Source organism: Aplidium turbinatum, chromosome 14 (assembly GCF_918807975.1).
Source record: "Aplidium turbinatum chromosome 14, kaAplTurb1.1, whole genome shotgun sequence".
Lineage (NCBI taxonomy): Eukaryota > Metazoa > Chordata > Ascidiacea > Aplousobranchia > Polyclinidae > Aplidium > Aplidium turbinatum.
The window spans coordinates 6514557-6531840 of NC_137485.1; the positions used below are offsets into that span (position 1 = coordinate 6514557).

The following is a 17284-nucleotide window of genomic DNA, read 5'->3' on the forward strand; positions in this document are numbered from 1 at the left end:
TAACACCAACTATTCTTACGCAATAACAGCTTCCAAGAGTAGAAAAATACAGAAAAACTTTCATCTTGATCACCTGATCTCTGTTAATCAGGAGAAAATAGACCGAAAATCAGATTTTTTGAAATAACTTTTTTTCTGAAGCAGATAGACCTTAATGTTCTCTACATCAGGTATAGGAAACCGACCATTCTGCGCATTTTGATACTAATTTTGTCGATCTATGATGAGCGGTTCCGGAGATACGGCCAAATTTCGAGATTTTGAGGCCCAAAAATTTCAAACCTTGTGGACCACCTTAATATGACGTCATAATTGAAAAAAATTTGGAGTGTAAAATTTTTTCCCCAAATACCACCAGATAGGACCCCAGGCATTTTGAATTTCAAAAATGGTGAAAAAATGAAACACCCTACTGTATAATCAAAATTAGTTGATGATGAATCAGCTGATGCAGTAGAAAGTGATATGCACATTCTGTGCACACCGCATCACTCATTATTTTGCTCCATGCGAAGTCCTATAAAAAAATTTCATGAATTTTATTCAATTGATGATACAAGTTACTTTAATGTAGCTGCGGAACAACAGTTGATAAAAGTTGAAAACAAATACGCCACGGGCAATGGAACACACGAATTGTGTCACAAATGGAAGCAAATATTTGTCGCTACAGAGCAAGCCAATCAATTCCTTTTTCGTTACTTGCAAGTTTGACATAAAACGCAGTGACGTAGCCAGAATTTTTCAGCGAGGCAAAAGCAACTGTTGGAGGGGAAAATGTTCTTTAACATGAATTGTAACAGTAGACTATAAAAACATATTGGGGGAGGGGGGGGGGCAATTGTCCCTCATCCTTGGCTACGTTTCTGAGAAAACAGTCAATGTATAAAAGAACTGGTTCGCTAGCTAAGTAGGCATTGGTTGAAAGATTGTTTTGTCCCAAAGAAAATGCACATGCTGGGACGAGTTCTTCAAAGCTGTGTACACACATTTTGGACTTAAATTTACAAAGTATGATAAAATAATGCAAAAATACATAAAATACAATTTCTACGTAAAACACGACAACGAAATTGGATAAAATAAAACTTTGCAACTTGAAAAACACTGAAAAGTGACCACGAAGCCGTTGGCACGACGAAAGGGCATCAGTTATCATGAATTTGCATTCGTAATTTACTTCCCTTACTCATAATTAAAGATATCAAAAGAAAGAAAAACTTCACGAAGAAAAACATTTACTTGATGAAATTATTTAAAAATTTTCTTTTCTTGATATTAATTTTCCTAAATAATTGTTATTCAGCTTTATATTATTATTGGCTTTTAGACTTTTTCTTCATTCGTTCTCTTTATTTATTCACAGAAAAGAGCGATATCTTTCACAAGAGTGAACAAGACACTGCAAATGTCTAAAAACATACTACAGACGTGAAACATGATGGTGACTGAGTAAACCACTTCTAGATTTTCTCACACAGAGACAAACCTGTGGTCTCCAACCTTTGTCAAGAGTTAAATTTGTACCAACAAGTGTGTGAAGGGAGAAAAACAAACAGCTAAAAGTCTCTAAAAGAACAAATATTAAAAAATGACAAAAAGAACACAAGCACAAACGTGAATTGATGGGGTACTTCATATTGAATTCACCAACATGAGGAACAAAACATTTTGAAAGCGATTTTCAGAACATGTGACACCAGTCAAGCCCATTATGATACCCAGACAGTTACATTGAAACAGCATGTAGCCATATCAGTCTCTTTATAATCAAAGAGCTGCTTGATACGAATGCCGAGGAGAATCAAGGTACGGTAACTCATGGCCTACAAACTAATATCAAATTTGGCAAAGTTCGGGAAATGTGGCTCTTACAGAGTGAAAGAATACACTACAGACTTGGAACCGAAACAAACAAGATCAATGAAGCTAAAAATGGGCAACTGAAAGATCACATATGCAGCGTTGCCAGATGTTCATTCCAAGCAAAACTAGGCCTGCCATTAAAAAATTAGCGTAATGTGTACAACTTTAAAGTAGCCAAGAATTCACAAGTTGCAAAAAATAAGCGCTAAGAATCAAGGCATCAAAACTGATGATATTTCAAAACGTAGGGTGCTTTTAGATTAACTTGAAATCATATAACACCAAAGCCAGGTTTTGGCCACAAATTACTTTACTGGCCAAGTTATTCATGCCGGTTTTAAACTATACAAACTTGCGTACACTCTCGTACATTGGAGTGCTGGTATATTGTAGTTGGTATTTTAATGTTCGTACTCAACGCATTAACAAATGAAATAAATTGCTTTATCAGACAGGTGCCAGCACATGGTCTCGCAGTTTGGGTGGCACGGGCCTGATGGAACACGTGTTACTGATGCAGTACGATTTTCAACCGAGGGAAACTATAAACTGACAAGCATATCTTGAAACACAGTTGACTAGATATTGTGTTACTAAAAGTTTTATTGCACAATACACAGCTATGATGACACAAACAACAAAATAAACGCCTCATTTTCATTTGAAGACTTAAGTTTAAAAACTACTTAAATCACGAAAGTTTTTGATAAAAAAATACTAAGGTTCTGTGGAGATTCACGAGTTAGTTTGACAAAACCAACTGTTTGCAAATATTTTTTCTTTCATTAACATGCTCTGATCACAAAGCGACACAAGCTCAAAATCGTGATCTACATTGGTTTTAAACTTGGGGGTTCATTTATTAAAAATGATTAAAAAAGCAAAAAGTTTAGGACTTGCTGCATACAGCACATTTCATAGGTGTTTTCACGATGAATTGAAGAAATTTATATCACCATGGTATGAAATGAGCTGTGAACGTTAAGGTTTTCGTTTTCTGTAACCACCAGTGTCACGGTGGTACTGTGGGGTGACCACAGTTGTCACAATATTATCACAGATAATTTTACGTTAGCGGCCTATTGTTCTAAATCCGTTGTTCTCATTGTAAGGTCTTTTTGAACAGTTTAGATTGATTTGTAAATCTCTCCTTTGTTGCAATCCATACTTTACTGGATTAGTGTTTCGTTGGATTAGGCTTTGCTCTTTATCGATCAAAATCTCTGTAACATCCATAAATATCACGCAGTAGAAAAGTAGCACAAACCAGTTTACGATACGGTTGAAGAAGTTGATTCGATTTCTTCGTAATGTTCCGCAAGCTTTACTTTACATCAAAGGCGCACGATAACAAAAACTATTAGAAACGACATTTACAAAGATCTTTTTTACGTTGCAGGAATAGCTAAAATTCATACGCGAAGTAAAACAGAGAAAATCTCTACTAAACAACAAAAAGACAACGTTGCTTTTAGTTCATCTTGTATAAAAACATCCATAAATAAAAGTACAGAAAGCTTCAGATTTCGCTGGATGTTAATCAAGAGCCTTCGTTGTAAGACAGTGATGTACCAGTTAGTTCATCATCTTGCATCACAATATACAGCAACAGCGTCCACATCGAGTGCCTTCTGATTTTTCTTTGGAGCTTTGATCTGTCACAAAAGAAAAGTAACTTCTATCGCTGTCTGCAACTATGGATTTAGTCAAGATTCAATAGTTTTTAAAGTAAATAAAATCATCAAGATTTGGTAACATGCACAGTAGTATCGTGACGCGACAATTTATCGAAAGACAATTTATCGAACGACAGTTCATCGAACGACAGTTTATCGAAAGACAGTTCATCGAACGACAATTTATCGAAACGACAGTTCATCAAAACGACTGTTTATCGAAACGACTGTTTATCAAAACGACAGTTTATCGAACGACGAAGCACATATACAATGGAATACTTAGGGGTTAGGGGCTAGGGGTTAATGGTTAGGGGTTAGGAGCTAGGGGTTAATGGTTAGGATTATGGTTAGGGGTTAGTGGTTAGGGTTTTAGGGGAAAAGGTTTTCGATTAACTGTCGTTCGATAAATTGTCGTTCGATAAACTGTCGTTTCGATAAACTGTCGTTCGATTAATTGTCGTTTCGATAAACTGTGGTTTCGATAAACTGTCGTAGTACCCAGTAGTATATTGATAAGGTTATCAGCACAGTGAAAACAGTAGCTTATTTACTGGCGCGGTTGGTTCTTTACCAAGCTTGTTTTTGACATGCAAACGTTCATCGTGTCTTTGAGCGATGTACTTAGCCGCATGACTAATCCAATGACCCGCATGGACCGAGAAACCTACAGGACATGCAGTGATCCGGTTTCGCGTTGTTAACCAAGTGACGTGATGAAGTTTATTCACGAGCGGCAAAGTGACTGCTTGCTGATTTTTCGATGAAGGATGACTACCAGTCAGATCACGCCAACACCGAAAGCCTGCATGGGTTAATTCACTGTACGAATGGCAGTAATTGAATATCCAGCTATTTGATAGTCTGTCTAACATGAAAACCAGAAATTACCAGTGGTAGCAACTTCTGGATCAAAGAATGCAGATTTAGCATAACCATAGTCTTTCTTGTTTGTATAAAATTCGCCCATTGAAAGCCAATTTTCCTCTGCTACATGGAGATAACCACCTTCTATTTGAGAACCTCATCAGTACAGATTGGTGCTTTAGGCACTCAAGCGTTAAATGAACTTCATCCCAACGCCCAGTTAGCGCAGTGGTTACGCACTCGACTCAAGATCACGCGGCGGTGGCTTGGCTCTCGGGGTGTGCGCTTAAGCGACGCATTTCAGGACTGCTCTCCATTCAACGCAACCCAGCGGATGGAATAATTCCCCGCAATAGCACTTTAACAATCGGAAAACTTCACTCTGCCAATCTCGGTAACCAGCCCTGAGTCAAAAGTCTCTACTCTACAAGTATGTGAAACTACTAGAAATAACCTATCAAGGCTTTGTCAGCCTGAGGATAAAGATTCAAAAACTAAACCAATTATACTTGTCGGGTAATAATTAAAACGTCTACCTTGTGAAAACTGTGACTATAAATGTACAATGGGAAGGAAGAAAAAACAATCGAGAAAAGTGCTTTTGGTTCACTAAATTCAAGCTCAGATTTCGATTCATTTAGTGGACAAATAACAAAAGGGTAAAGCTTTGTGTTTTGAGTAAAATCGATGACGACCCAGACAGAAACATCCGTTAATTTTACAGTCTGGGGAAAGGAAACATGTTTGAGTAAGGTTACGAGAGAAAAAACAAGTCGTAAAAATTTAGTGAAAAAAAGCCTATGTCGTTACAGTAACGTGTTCCAAGTATAGCCGTCAATATTTCCTTGAAAAAACTATCGTCAGTATGGGTTTACAATGCAAACACAAACATGGAAAAACACCGTTCAACTTGGACACCTGTAAGATGTAAAACTGGTAAAGTTTGAGGAAGCCAAACCAAATTGTAATGAAACTGACTTAGTGTATGTGGAAGAACGTTTTTATTCCATAATCATCGGTCATCCATGTATTCGGTCGACTGCATAGCCGAGTGGTGAGAGCCCTGGAGCGGCACTCGAAAGGGTGCTGGTTCGACACCGCTCAAGAGCATGCGGCTGTGTCTCTGGCAGGACACTTAAAGGCATGCCTGAAGGTGGACACGAAGATTGGCTTCCTTGCCTTCCCGTCCACTTAATCTAATCTTCAACCACCGGGTGTAAGCCTGGATACGACAAACAAAAAAATCCATGTATTGGCTTTGCTCATTTATTCATCGACTTTTTCATCACAATTTGCTCATTCAATCAAACAAAAGTCTCTTACATCACCAAACAAATTGCCATGACTGTTTTTTTTTACAAACATTTTTACTCCAAAGAGAATCTGCCAGTAAAACTAACCAGTTATCAAAGTATAAAATGATAACAAATAGTATCGAAAATCAAGCAGTTGTTGGCAGTAGCGTTGACAAGGTGGTCTAGAGAGTATTTTTGAACCCGGATGGTTTTAAGAGCTGTAACCATTCCAAGGGGCTCGAGAACTTGAAGAAACCACCTCGTAGTTGTTGGAATGTTGGGTATGGATGGTGCGTTTTTCTTAGAAGTGTTTAAACTTAGGACCTGAGAGTCTCATTGATACTGGGCCCAAATTATCCTCTCAACGGCCCTGATTGTTGGTACACTACGCCACAAGCAGTGAAGCGATAACCAAGTACTCTTAAAGAAATTGCTTTATGGCAATGCTTACAGTCCTTCAAAAGGGTTATTTCATTCAAGATTAAACATTTGGGTAGATTTCAAATTGGGCTGTGTTTTCTACCCACCCGATGTAGAATTATTTTTACGATATTGAAGATTTTTATTGACTTACTTGAAGCTATTTTCAATCTTACATGTACATTTAAGACCAAAGTTACAGCTAACATGTGTAATTGTGTATTCTTATACTACAATACCACAATAATACATAAAGTCACATTTATCCAAGGTCATGCACTTGACCATAGCCACACACACAGTTGGCATACACTCCTCCGGCTCTGAGCCACTATCACCCCAAACCCGGAGTTCAGCCGAAACAGGAGGTTGTTTCATCACTAATTTTGATGCAAATAAGAAACACAACAAAGCATTGTCGGTTGCGTCCATTGTTTCTTTGTAAACAAGCAACAAAGATAACTCAACTATTGCAACAAGATAACCAATTTGGTAAACGGTAAGCAAATATTTGATGTGCTGTGTAAATAACCAACTGCTCCCCAGTGAATCGTTTATTTGCTTGAAGAGGAAAAGGTGGAAAGAATTTCTCCGTTAACACTAACAGACAGTTATATAAATTTTAAAACAAATCATCAAGTGACCTCGGAAGAAGAATTGTTTTGCTAAAAATTCGAAGAAAAAGTTGAAGCTAAAACAAACCTTAAAAATAAAAAAGCCAATTAATTTTTATGGCAGACATTTGCAAAAAACGTTTCCACTACTACATCGTACAAGTGTACAAAGGTTTTGAAGTAAAGATGTAAACCACGCACAAGCAGTCCACTTTTTGCGCGCAAAAACCACAGATGAAGCAAGTCCTTGACCATACTGATCTCAACCTTACTCGTTCTGAGAATGTAATTGCGAAATAAGTTTGCCAGTACTTCATACTGGAACTACTAATTCCTTTCCAAAATCAATATCACAGTTATTGTGAAGCCAAAATTATTAAACGCGTTTTAAAATTAAAGGAAACATTCTCAAAAAGAGCTATGACCATCCCATTTCAATCAATATTATGGCACTTACTCTAATGCCTTTCCATTAAAAAATACAAATAAGAATCAATTGCGCTTTAATGTTTTATGTAAACTGCGCTTGAGTAATAACCAAGTAACAAACGACCATTTAGTCGAGGACTAATGGTTTAGTCACCAGAAGAGCTCATGAAATTTTAACAACAAAAAAGTGTTACTCTACGTTAAGTTAGATTCATGGTACGAGACAGACGTCACAGGTTGCAGTCCGCTGTACATTACAATGGACCAAAAGAAGGGATGTAGCAGAAGAAAGGGGGGAAACAGTACTTCGGGAAACAACATGTAAACATTTGGTGCAACATTTTTGGTCAATAAGATAAAAGTGCATCATAAGAAACAAGCTATGCTACTGTCCTCAAACGATCCATGCTAGAAAGACTAAACTTAAACAATCTTTTGCTACCTTATAATTTGTAAATGGTTTGTGAAAACAATGGGTTACTAAACATAAAACTGTGGAGTTTTTGTACAATAATGTTTAAAAAGCATTTATTTTTTATCGTGTCAATGCGCAAGTGTGTTAAAGAAAACTTAGAGGTAGGTGTGTGGGTGAGGTAGGTGTGTGGTACAAGTAGCACCTTTGAACCCTGGGCAGTCGCCATGGATTGTTACACCATGGGTCTCGGGGAACACTGGTCTTGATCACACACCAAACTAACAAGTGGGTCCAGGTCCCACCTCATGGGCAACAACCTCGACTGGTTGGCTAAAACTTGTTAGAAATCCTGCTGCCTTGCAGGAAATACTTTTTTAAGTAAAGGCTAGGCCCACCGCCAATAACTGTGGTTAGCGTCAGGAAGGGCATCCGGCTGGAAAATCTATGCTCCAAAATATTATTTAAATGATGATGAAATTGAGTAAACAAGGGTCTGAAATATACTTTTTTAAACTATGCCCAACCCAACATTAGTGAGACATAAGTCATGTTGTATGCAAAATCATTTGTTATGTAACTGTACACAAATAATAATAAAAAAATATATACAGTATACAATTGTGGATTGAATTCAAACAAGTTTCATTTCAAGCAGATTTGACATTCAGATAGCCTTCATAATGTGAAGTTCACACACATCTATTGTCATACCAAAAATTAATGATAAACCAGGCATTTGGTCATACCTTCTGGGTTTGGTTTTGGCAAGGTTTCTCTTGATACTAAATGCATTCCGGTTGTTTTACCGACAGGAATTTTTAAACCTACATAAACAAAAGTTATGAGACCACATCCTTTTCCATAAAACTCAGGTCGATAAGGAACATATGACAAAAATAAACATAAAAATAATGTTATACAAAAACAATTTTACAACGCTTCCCGATCATAAGAGGTAATACTTTTTGTAATTTCACGTTTTCTTATAAGCAGTCATTTTAAATACGGCAACAACACTCAAGCAAATGTTCAAGCTAACAAACCTACCACCAAGAGTTGCATTCTCATGTAGAAATCTTCCCTGATAGATTAGTCTTAATACGGCAGGCGTATCAACAGTGTCCTCGGTCCAATCTAATTAACAGAAGAAATGTTATGATCTACACAATTTTACACCCATGGTTCAATCTACTTGTACATAAAAACTATCAAAAGCAGAGAATGTATCTTAAAGTCTCTGGTCCAAAACAAATATCTTTATGAGAACAATAATCTTTATCAGAAAAGTTATTTGGATTACTACTAATTACATTAGGTCTTAGGAAAATATTATACCTTTCAAAGCAAATATCATGTGTGAGAACTGGCAATATGATCATAATACGTATAAAAATATTATTCCATATATTTTTTATTAATCTCTGTAGATATTTTTAGAACTATTACTGACTTGTTATTGTCAATAATACAAACATAATAGTTGTATACTTCAAAATTGGTTTAATTAAAGCTGGTAAATGAATTTGTGATATTTTGGACATAGAAGACATTGATTAAAACAATGAAAACTATCAATACTACAAAAAAGTGCTCAATGCTAAGCAAAAAAGCAAAGCAGAGCAAATTAAATCAAATATAGTTATTACTATCTGAAGCCTTTACAAATTGTTTCACCTAATGGATCATCAGAAGGTCTTATTCAAATAGAATTGTCTTATTGAATTGAATTAGTCTTATTCTATTAATTATTAATTATCTATTAATTCTATTAATAATTATAATTGAATTAGTCTTATTGTATTTGAATAAGACCTTCTGATGATCCATTAGGTGAAACAATTTGTAAAGGCTTCAGATAGTAATAACTATATTTGAAGACATTGATTATATATACAAATATTACCATGTCTGGAAGGTGCAAGTCAATCAATTAAAATGCAACAAAACAGAAAATATGCAATGTCAATTTGTTCAACGAAATACTTCACAAATAAAAACAGTGACAGTACTTACCTTCAGGCCAGTTTTCAAAAACATGTTTTGCGATGTCAGATGCAGAAGTAGGTGGAGTGAAATTGAAGATATGGGTTTGTCCGTTCACTCTTATTAATTTCAGAAAAATCTTAAATTGAAAGACATGTTAAAAATATATTTGTCTTCTAAAACTGTCAAAACATTGATTTAAGATTTTAATTTTTTTAATAAAATTTCACAAATATTATTTATCGCTGTGCTTAGAAAAATGAAAGTAGTTTACTAACAATTAGAGACTTATAATATATAGTAGATGTACGGTACAATACTTACAACATTAAAACTGTACAGTACTAACTTTTTCAATAATACAGTAGTAAAAAAGTACATTAACAGTACCGGTACTAGCAATATAAAAATTAACTTATAAAACGTGAAATCTTAAAAATCACCGAACAAATTTTCAGTACATATATATATCGATGTTACCTTATCACTGCTGGAGGAGTTTTGTAACAGCTTATTAGAAGTAGATAAAGGAGACTCGGCCATTTCCACTACAAAATATGATATCTAATGTTTCGCTGAAATAAATTGAAACCACATTACAATTTTTTGACAAAATTGTATTATAGAAATTAAATGCTCAACTTCACTACTGATGTTCATTCCACATATTTGCCATAAATGCTACAATTCTGAATCATATCTTTGACACAATCACCACTTTTTTGAAGATAAATCTTAACTTGATGCGTGGGTATAAATGTGCATTCAAAATCCATCAAATTGCAAATAAACCTTCAGGGCTATATTCTCATATGCAAACATATGCCTAGTTGTTGAAGATGTAGATCAAGTGGACACTGGACAGAAAGGCAACAAAGTCAATCTTCATGTCCACCTTCAGGCATGCACTTAAACAGTAAACACCTTGCTATGGAGCAGACACAGTGGAATGTTTTTAGCAGTGTTGAACTGGCACCTTTTCAAAGGTTGTACCAGGGCTCTCACCATTCAACTGTGCAATAAACACAACCAGAGCAAAGCAGTTAGAATTAGATAAGTGAAAGTGTCAACAGTTGGTCCACTTTAAAAGGCAAAATTAGAAAACCTGAGCTGAGCATTTTTAGTACAACTTGACAACTCGCAGACATTGAATCAATGTAAAAAACGACAACAAAACCACTCCATAAAGAATTTACCAACACTAAAAATATTGATTATAATCATATTCGCTAATAACCATTTACAGTAATATTGCCAAATTTTCTGGACCTGGTGTCATTGGAACAATTAGTGCCGTACATTAAAATGGTATCAAGATATGAATGCAAAGAAAAAATAATCCAAATTTTGCACAAATCACAACTGGGCAAAAAATTAAGCAATGAAATAGAAAACTTTAAGAACACAGATTTGACCCTTGATGTGAATAGGCTGCGTATATCCACGCTATACTAGAAAAATATATTTTTGATGAGTGTGTAGGATTTTTAACATTTAAATTATGTTGTAACATTAAAATAAACAAACTAATAGCAAACATGCAATTTATGAAGTCATAACTACGCCACCACTGTAGAATAGTTAGATATTTAATATTCAACCATAGACATGTTTGGAAACGACTAGTCATACGTACTTGGAAATAAAACTTTGTCAACAGATGAAGGAGAATGCTGCTGAAAGTTCATTTATGTTGCAACATGGAAAGTATATGAAGACATTACAAATTAAATGTACAGAAACACACTTAAAAATGCAATTGATAAACAAGATATGTAAACTTGAAATAAGGCCAAGGGTGATATCTAAAAGTGTAAAAAAACTGGTGATATCTAAAATTTCAAAAACTGCTCTAATAACATGTAGTACAAAAAAAAATTCCCAATCTTCATGATCTGATCATGGACAATAAAATATGACCACTGCTGATGTTATTAAACTTATGTTTGTAGGCTTACAGTTTATAAGCTAGGCAGTGTGTCGATGTTGCCAGAAGGCACCTAGTGAATGGAATTATTCCCCAGCAACAACACTTCAACAAACGGAAAACTTCACTCTGCCAATCTCTATAACCGGCCCTGTATCAAGAGCCTCTACAAGTATGCGAAACCACCAGGAATAACCAATCAAGGCTTTGTCAGTCCGAGGATAAAGATTCAAAAACCAACCAAGAAGTGAGTAAACAAATTTTCCCATGTGCAGCTACTTCATAAATTCTTTGATTACAATCAATCATTTTATTTTTCGTCATTAACGCGTCCGGGACGAAAAAGATACTAACTACAAAAATCGATATAAACCTACCAGTACGTTAACGAACGGGAAAAGGGGGTCCCACGAATTACCCATAAGCCCCATAAGTACCCATAAGTACCCATAAGCACCATAAGTCGCGTCGAATTACCCATAAGTCGCGTCGAATTACCCATAAGCCCCATAAGTCGCGTCGAATTACCCATAAGCCCCATAAGTAGCGTCGAATTACCCATAAGCCCCATAAGTCGCGTCGAATTACCCATAAGCCCCATAAGTCGCGTCGAATTACCCATAAGCCCCGTAAGTCGCGTCGAATTACCCATAAGCCCCGTAAGTCGCGTCGAATTACCCATAAGCCCCATAAGTCGCGTCGAATTACCCATAGGCACCATAAGTAGCATTGAATTACATAGAAGTAACGTCGAATTACCCATAAGCCTGTATAGTGTAGAGTGTAGTCTATAGCCGTCTAGAAGCCTAGTAGTCGACTGCATAGCCGAGTGGTGAGGAGCACGGGCTGGACGTTCCAAAATATAGTTCGACACCGCTCAAGAGCAGGACACTTGAAGGCATGCCTAAAGGTGGACACGAAGATTGGCTTCGTTGCCTTCCCGTCCGCTTATGTGTAATCTGCAGTTTGCTGCAGCAGATGGAGTGTTTTGTCCGATAAAACACCTTAACATTGGAAAATTTTCCCTATGAACCAGGTGACTGCAGCATAGCAATCGTTCTCGCACTCAGCTAGAGACTTAATTCTTGCTTTGAACTTGATAATAAAGAAAAAAAAGAATAATGGCAAGGGTGGGAATCAAACCCGTGTCACCAAATTCAATAACCTTTGCCTTAACCACTCAGCCACGCAAGAGCTCGTGAAATCTTCGCTTAATTTGTTTATATGGGTAATGTTTCGAGAACGCTCACAATATTATCAGTTTAGTTTGTTTTTATTTCTGACCATCACAACGAAAAAACAATACACGACAAACTTAGCACAGATCTATAAAAGGTAGAAGCGACAAAACGCGGACGTTATAACGTGCACAATACCAAAGCCTGCAGATTACATATACGCTGACATGAGGCGTAAGTAATTCCACGTTGCTTATGGGTAATTCGACGCGACTTATGGCCGTAGGGTTGCCAGATGTTCACTATTTTAGTGAACAAATCACTATTTTAAGAAAATGTTCACTGTAAACGATTTTGCTTATAGTGATAGTGAACATGTTCACTTTTTTGACAATTAATTTTTGTCTACAATTCTGTCAATATATTTTAGCCAATAGCCATGGATTAACCAGTCACTATACACTTCTGCTGCTTAGAAAGTAAAAGCACATGAGTCTGGTGCTTTGAGGAAAAACCCCTAATATGCTACCCCAGTGTAATTTCGCCAAAGCCAGGCTTGGCCAGCACGAAGTCCAACAGTGGAGTGTACACTGTACAGCCTAGGTAGCTGACAAACTGAAAGCCACTAGCCTGAGCAACTAACAGCCTAGAAGTTTGGCCATTTAACTGTTTGTTTATAGAGTGTGTAGGCCAGCTACTCAATCATGTGTGATGTGGCTAATAAGTTAAGAATTAAGATCATCGCTGGAAAAGTGGACTAACTTCTTTCAGAAAGAAACTGTACCTAAATTGTTAAAATTTGTCCAGTATACAATGTCTATCCCTGTATTTAATGCCAATGTTGAGAGAATTTTCAGTGTTATGGGTAACATATGGACAGATGAGCGCAGTGGCGTAGCCAAGAGGGAGTGTTTTGGGGGTTACTACCCCTCCCCACCTTTGTCACGCGTGTGACATATTGAGAATGATGCTTTCAGTCTCTATGCCTCAAAACAAAGTTTGCCTAATTTTAAACGAAACTGCATTAAAAGAGCGAGTTTTGCCAATACCAAACATTTAAATATCTCAGCTGGGAATTAGCAACAAGAAAACATAGAGACATAGCTCTATTACCGAAAAATGCCCAAGAAATAATGATCTTATCCTTTTTCTATGCCACCAGACAGCACCATTTTACAGGAATATTCATACCCACATTTTGGTTGAAAATGCTCTCAGAATGCACCAAATTCAAAGTCATTTTTCAAAATTTTCTGGGGGAGGCCCCCCAGACCCCCCGCCACTGGGTGTCGCCTTTGGCAAAGACGCCGTCGGGCCTCGCCCGCCGGCCGTCAACCCCTCCCCCTTTCACAATTCCTGGCTACGCCACTGCTTTGAGAACATTGAGGATGCGGTCACGCGCTTTCAAAATGTTCACTATTTTGAGGAAAAAAATCTGGCAACCCTACTTATGGGGCATTTGGGTAATTCGACGCGACTTATGGAGCTTATGGGTAATTCGACACGCGTCGAATTACCCATAAGTCGCGTCGAATTACCCATAAGCAACGTGGAATTACTTACGCTTTCATGTCAGCGTATATGTAATCTGCAAGTCGCTGTTGCGACTTGCGATCGTGTCACTTGTTTGTTTGTTTGTTTGTTTGTTTGTTTGTCTTAAACTGATTGTCCTGCTTTGGTATCATGCACGTTATAACGTCCGCGTTTTGTCGCTTCTACCTTTTATAGACCTATGAACCAGGTGACTGCAGCATAGCAATCGTTCTCGCACTCAACTAGAGACTTAATTCTTGCTTTGAACTTGATAATTAAAGAAAAAAAGAATAATGGCAAGGGTGGGAATCAAACCCGTGTCACCAAATTCAATAACCTTTGCCTTAACCACTCAGCCACGCAAGAGCTCGTGAAATCTTCGCTTAATTTGGTTTATATCGGTAATGTTTCGAGAACGCTCACAATATTATCAGTTTAGTTTGTTTTTATTTCTGACCATCACAACGAAAAAACAATATACGACAAACTTAGCAGAGGTCTATAAAAGGTAGAAGCGACAAAACGCGGACGTTATAACGTGCATGATACCAAAGCAGGACAATCAGTTTAAGTGACACGATCGCAAGTCGCAACAGCGACTTGCAGATTGCATATACGCTGACATGAAGGCGTAAGTAATTCCACGTTGCTTATGGGTTATTCGACGCGACTTATGGGTAATTCGACGCGAGTCGAATTACCCATAAGCCCCATAAGTCGCGTCGAATTACCCATAAGCCCCGTAAGTCGCGTCGAATTACCCAAATGCCCCATAAGTCGCGTCGAATTACCCATAAGCAACGTGGAATTACTTACGCCTCATGTCAGCGTATATGTAATCTGCAGGCTTTGGTATTGTGCACGTTATAACGTCCGCGTTTTGTCGCTTCTACCTTTTATAGATCTGTGCTAAGTTTGTCGTGTATTGTTTTTTCGTTGTGATGGTCAGAAATAAAAACAAACTAAACTGATAATATTGTGAGCGTTTTCGAAACATTACCGATATAAACAAATTAAGCGAAGATTTCACGAGCTCTTGCGTGGCTGAGTGGTTAAGGCAAAGGCTATTGAATTTGGTGACACGGGTTTGATTCCCACCCTTGCCATTATTCTTTTTTTTCTTTAATTATCAAGTTTAAAGCAAGAATTAAGTCTTTGGCTGAGTGCGAGAACGATTGCTATGCTGCAGTCACCTGGTTCATAGGGAAAATTGTCCAATGTTAAGGTGTTTTATCGGACAAAACACTCCATCTGCTGCAGCAAACTGCAGATTACACATAAGCGGACGGGAAGGCAACGAAGCCAATCTTTGTGTCCACCTTTAGACATGCCTTCAAGTGTCCTGCTCTTGAGCGGTGTAGAACTATATTTTGGAACGCCCAGCCAGTGCTCCTCACCACTCGGCTATGCAACCGACTACTAGGCTTCTAGACGGCTATAGACTTCACTCTACACTATACAGGCTTATGGGTAATTCGACGTTACTTCTAGGTAATTCAATGCTACTTATGGTGCCTATGGGTAATTCGACGCGACTTATGGGGCTTATGGGTAATTCGACGCGACTTACGGGGCTTATGGGTAATTCGACGCGACTTATGGGGCTTATGGGTAATTCGACGCGACTTATGGGGCGTATGGGTAATTCGACGCGACTTATGGGTACTTATGGGTAATTCGACGCGACTTATGGGGCTTATGGGTACTTATGGTGCTTATGGGTACTTATGGGTAATTCGTGGGACCGGGAAAGGGTGGCAAAACCTTGAAAGGTTTAAAACGTGCCTGCATGAAAAATTATGTAGTCAATTCTATTTCACATGAACTTTTCAACTACCAATGCCCTTCAACAGTTTACAGTTTACACCTTAGTAACTTCAAGGAGATGGTCTCAAATATGCAAGTCGTATGCGCCCACAACATAGTTTCTGTGCAATGGTGCTCTTAATTATAGATTGGCCGCCTTGGTCATTTTTTCTTTTGTCATGATGTAATCACACGACGTGACGTCATACAAAAAGGCGCAACTACTTTTGGGAAGAAGGAGAAAAACGGCGGAATAGAAGTGATGAAGCGGAATGGATATGGATTTTTCAAAAATGTTTCATAGTACCTCCATCAAATGTGCTGTAGCTTTCTCATTTCTGATAGGATTTTAACAATTTTACTATCAATGGAAAGTAGCCTACGATACTGCATCTACAAATGAATTGGTTGTAATGAATTTGGTGGAGGCAGTATTCGCCGATCAGAACAAACGGGGGGCGGCTTATAATGAACAATGACCCAATCACCTTTAAGAATGCATTGGAAAAAAGCGTCAATCGGTTACTTAGCGAGTTGATGTTTTTAGCAATTTATATGAACAACAATGAACCATGCCCATTCACACTTATTCTTTTTTGACGTTATATCAATGTAAACTTATGGCAATGGACTGAAACTAAATTGCGTTTTTTTTGTATTCGTCTTGTTGAACTGTTGTAATTTACTAGATAGATGATATATGTTCATGTATTTCTTGAATTTTGTACCAGCACATAGTTGGAAATCGTGGCAGAACACCAGTTTCAGATTTAGGCTTGCAGCTTTTGAAATAGAATTTTTATGCATGTTGATAATATCGGAGTTTGCTTTATTTGTTCGTTTTACGTATTTTTTAAATTTTCTTTTTTACGTGTGCTAGCTGAAGAGGTTAGATTGTTGTGCAAATGCCAGCATTTGATGAATGCAAAATAGTAGTACCAATAAGACAGTTGTTACCGTATATTAATCAACCTTGGTGGGTCATCAAAAGTGCTGACGGTCTTGAGGTGAACACTCTTGATGGGTTAGCTCATTATAAAGAGAAGAGCAAGGAAGGCAAAGAAAATCCCTGTAAGAAATCCTACCACGGGCAAATCCATTTCAAAACGCAACGCACCAGGCCTTAGTTTCGCATATTGTAGCTTGAGGAAGGGACCAATATTGTGCGGTAGTAACTCTCCATATATTCCAACAGCTATATTGCAGTGTTAACACAAGCAAACAATACCGTAGCCTCAGTTCAGTTTGTTTTTATTTCTAAAATAAAAAGTTCGA

General features: G+C 37.4%; 1 protein-coding gene across 1 annotated transcript; it reads right to left on the minus strand.

The window, feature by feature from the left end:
- Positions 1–530: 530 nt before the first annotated feature.
- LOC145783167 (ubiquitin-like protein 3) lies at positions 531–11357 on the minus strand. The gene is made up of 6 exons (XM_082594960.1): positions 11202–11357; positions 10046–10140; positions 9596–9704; positions 8630–8716; positions 8329–8406; positions 531–3521 (listed from the first exon to the last, which is right to left on the minus strand). The coding sequence occupies exons 2-6, from the start codon at positions 10106–10108 to the stop codon at positions 3460–3462; spliced, it is 399 nt and encodes a 132-aa protein (XP_082451086.1). The 5' UTR covers positions 10109–10140; positions 11202–11357; the 3' UTR covers positions 531–3459.
- Positions 11358–17284: the final 5927 nt, after the last annotated feature.

Coding starts and splice junctions, on each gene's coding strand:
- LOC145783167 (XM_082594960.1), bottom strand. CDS start 10,108: ATGGCCGAGTCTCCTTTATCTACTTCTAATAAGCTGTTACAAAACTCC. Junction 9,705..10,045: donor ACTCCTCCAGCAGTGATAAG/GTAACATCGATA, acceptor TTTCAATTTAAG/ATTTTTCTGAAATTAATAAG. Junction 3,522..8,328: donor GCCAAAACCAAACCCAGAAG/GTATGACCAAAT, acceptor CTTTTGTGACAG/ATCAAAGCTCCAAAGAAAAA.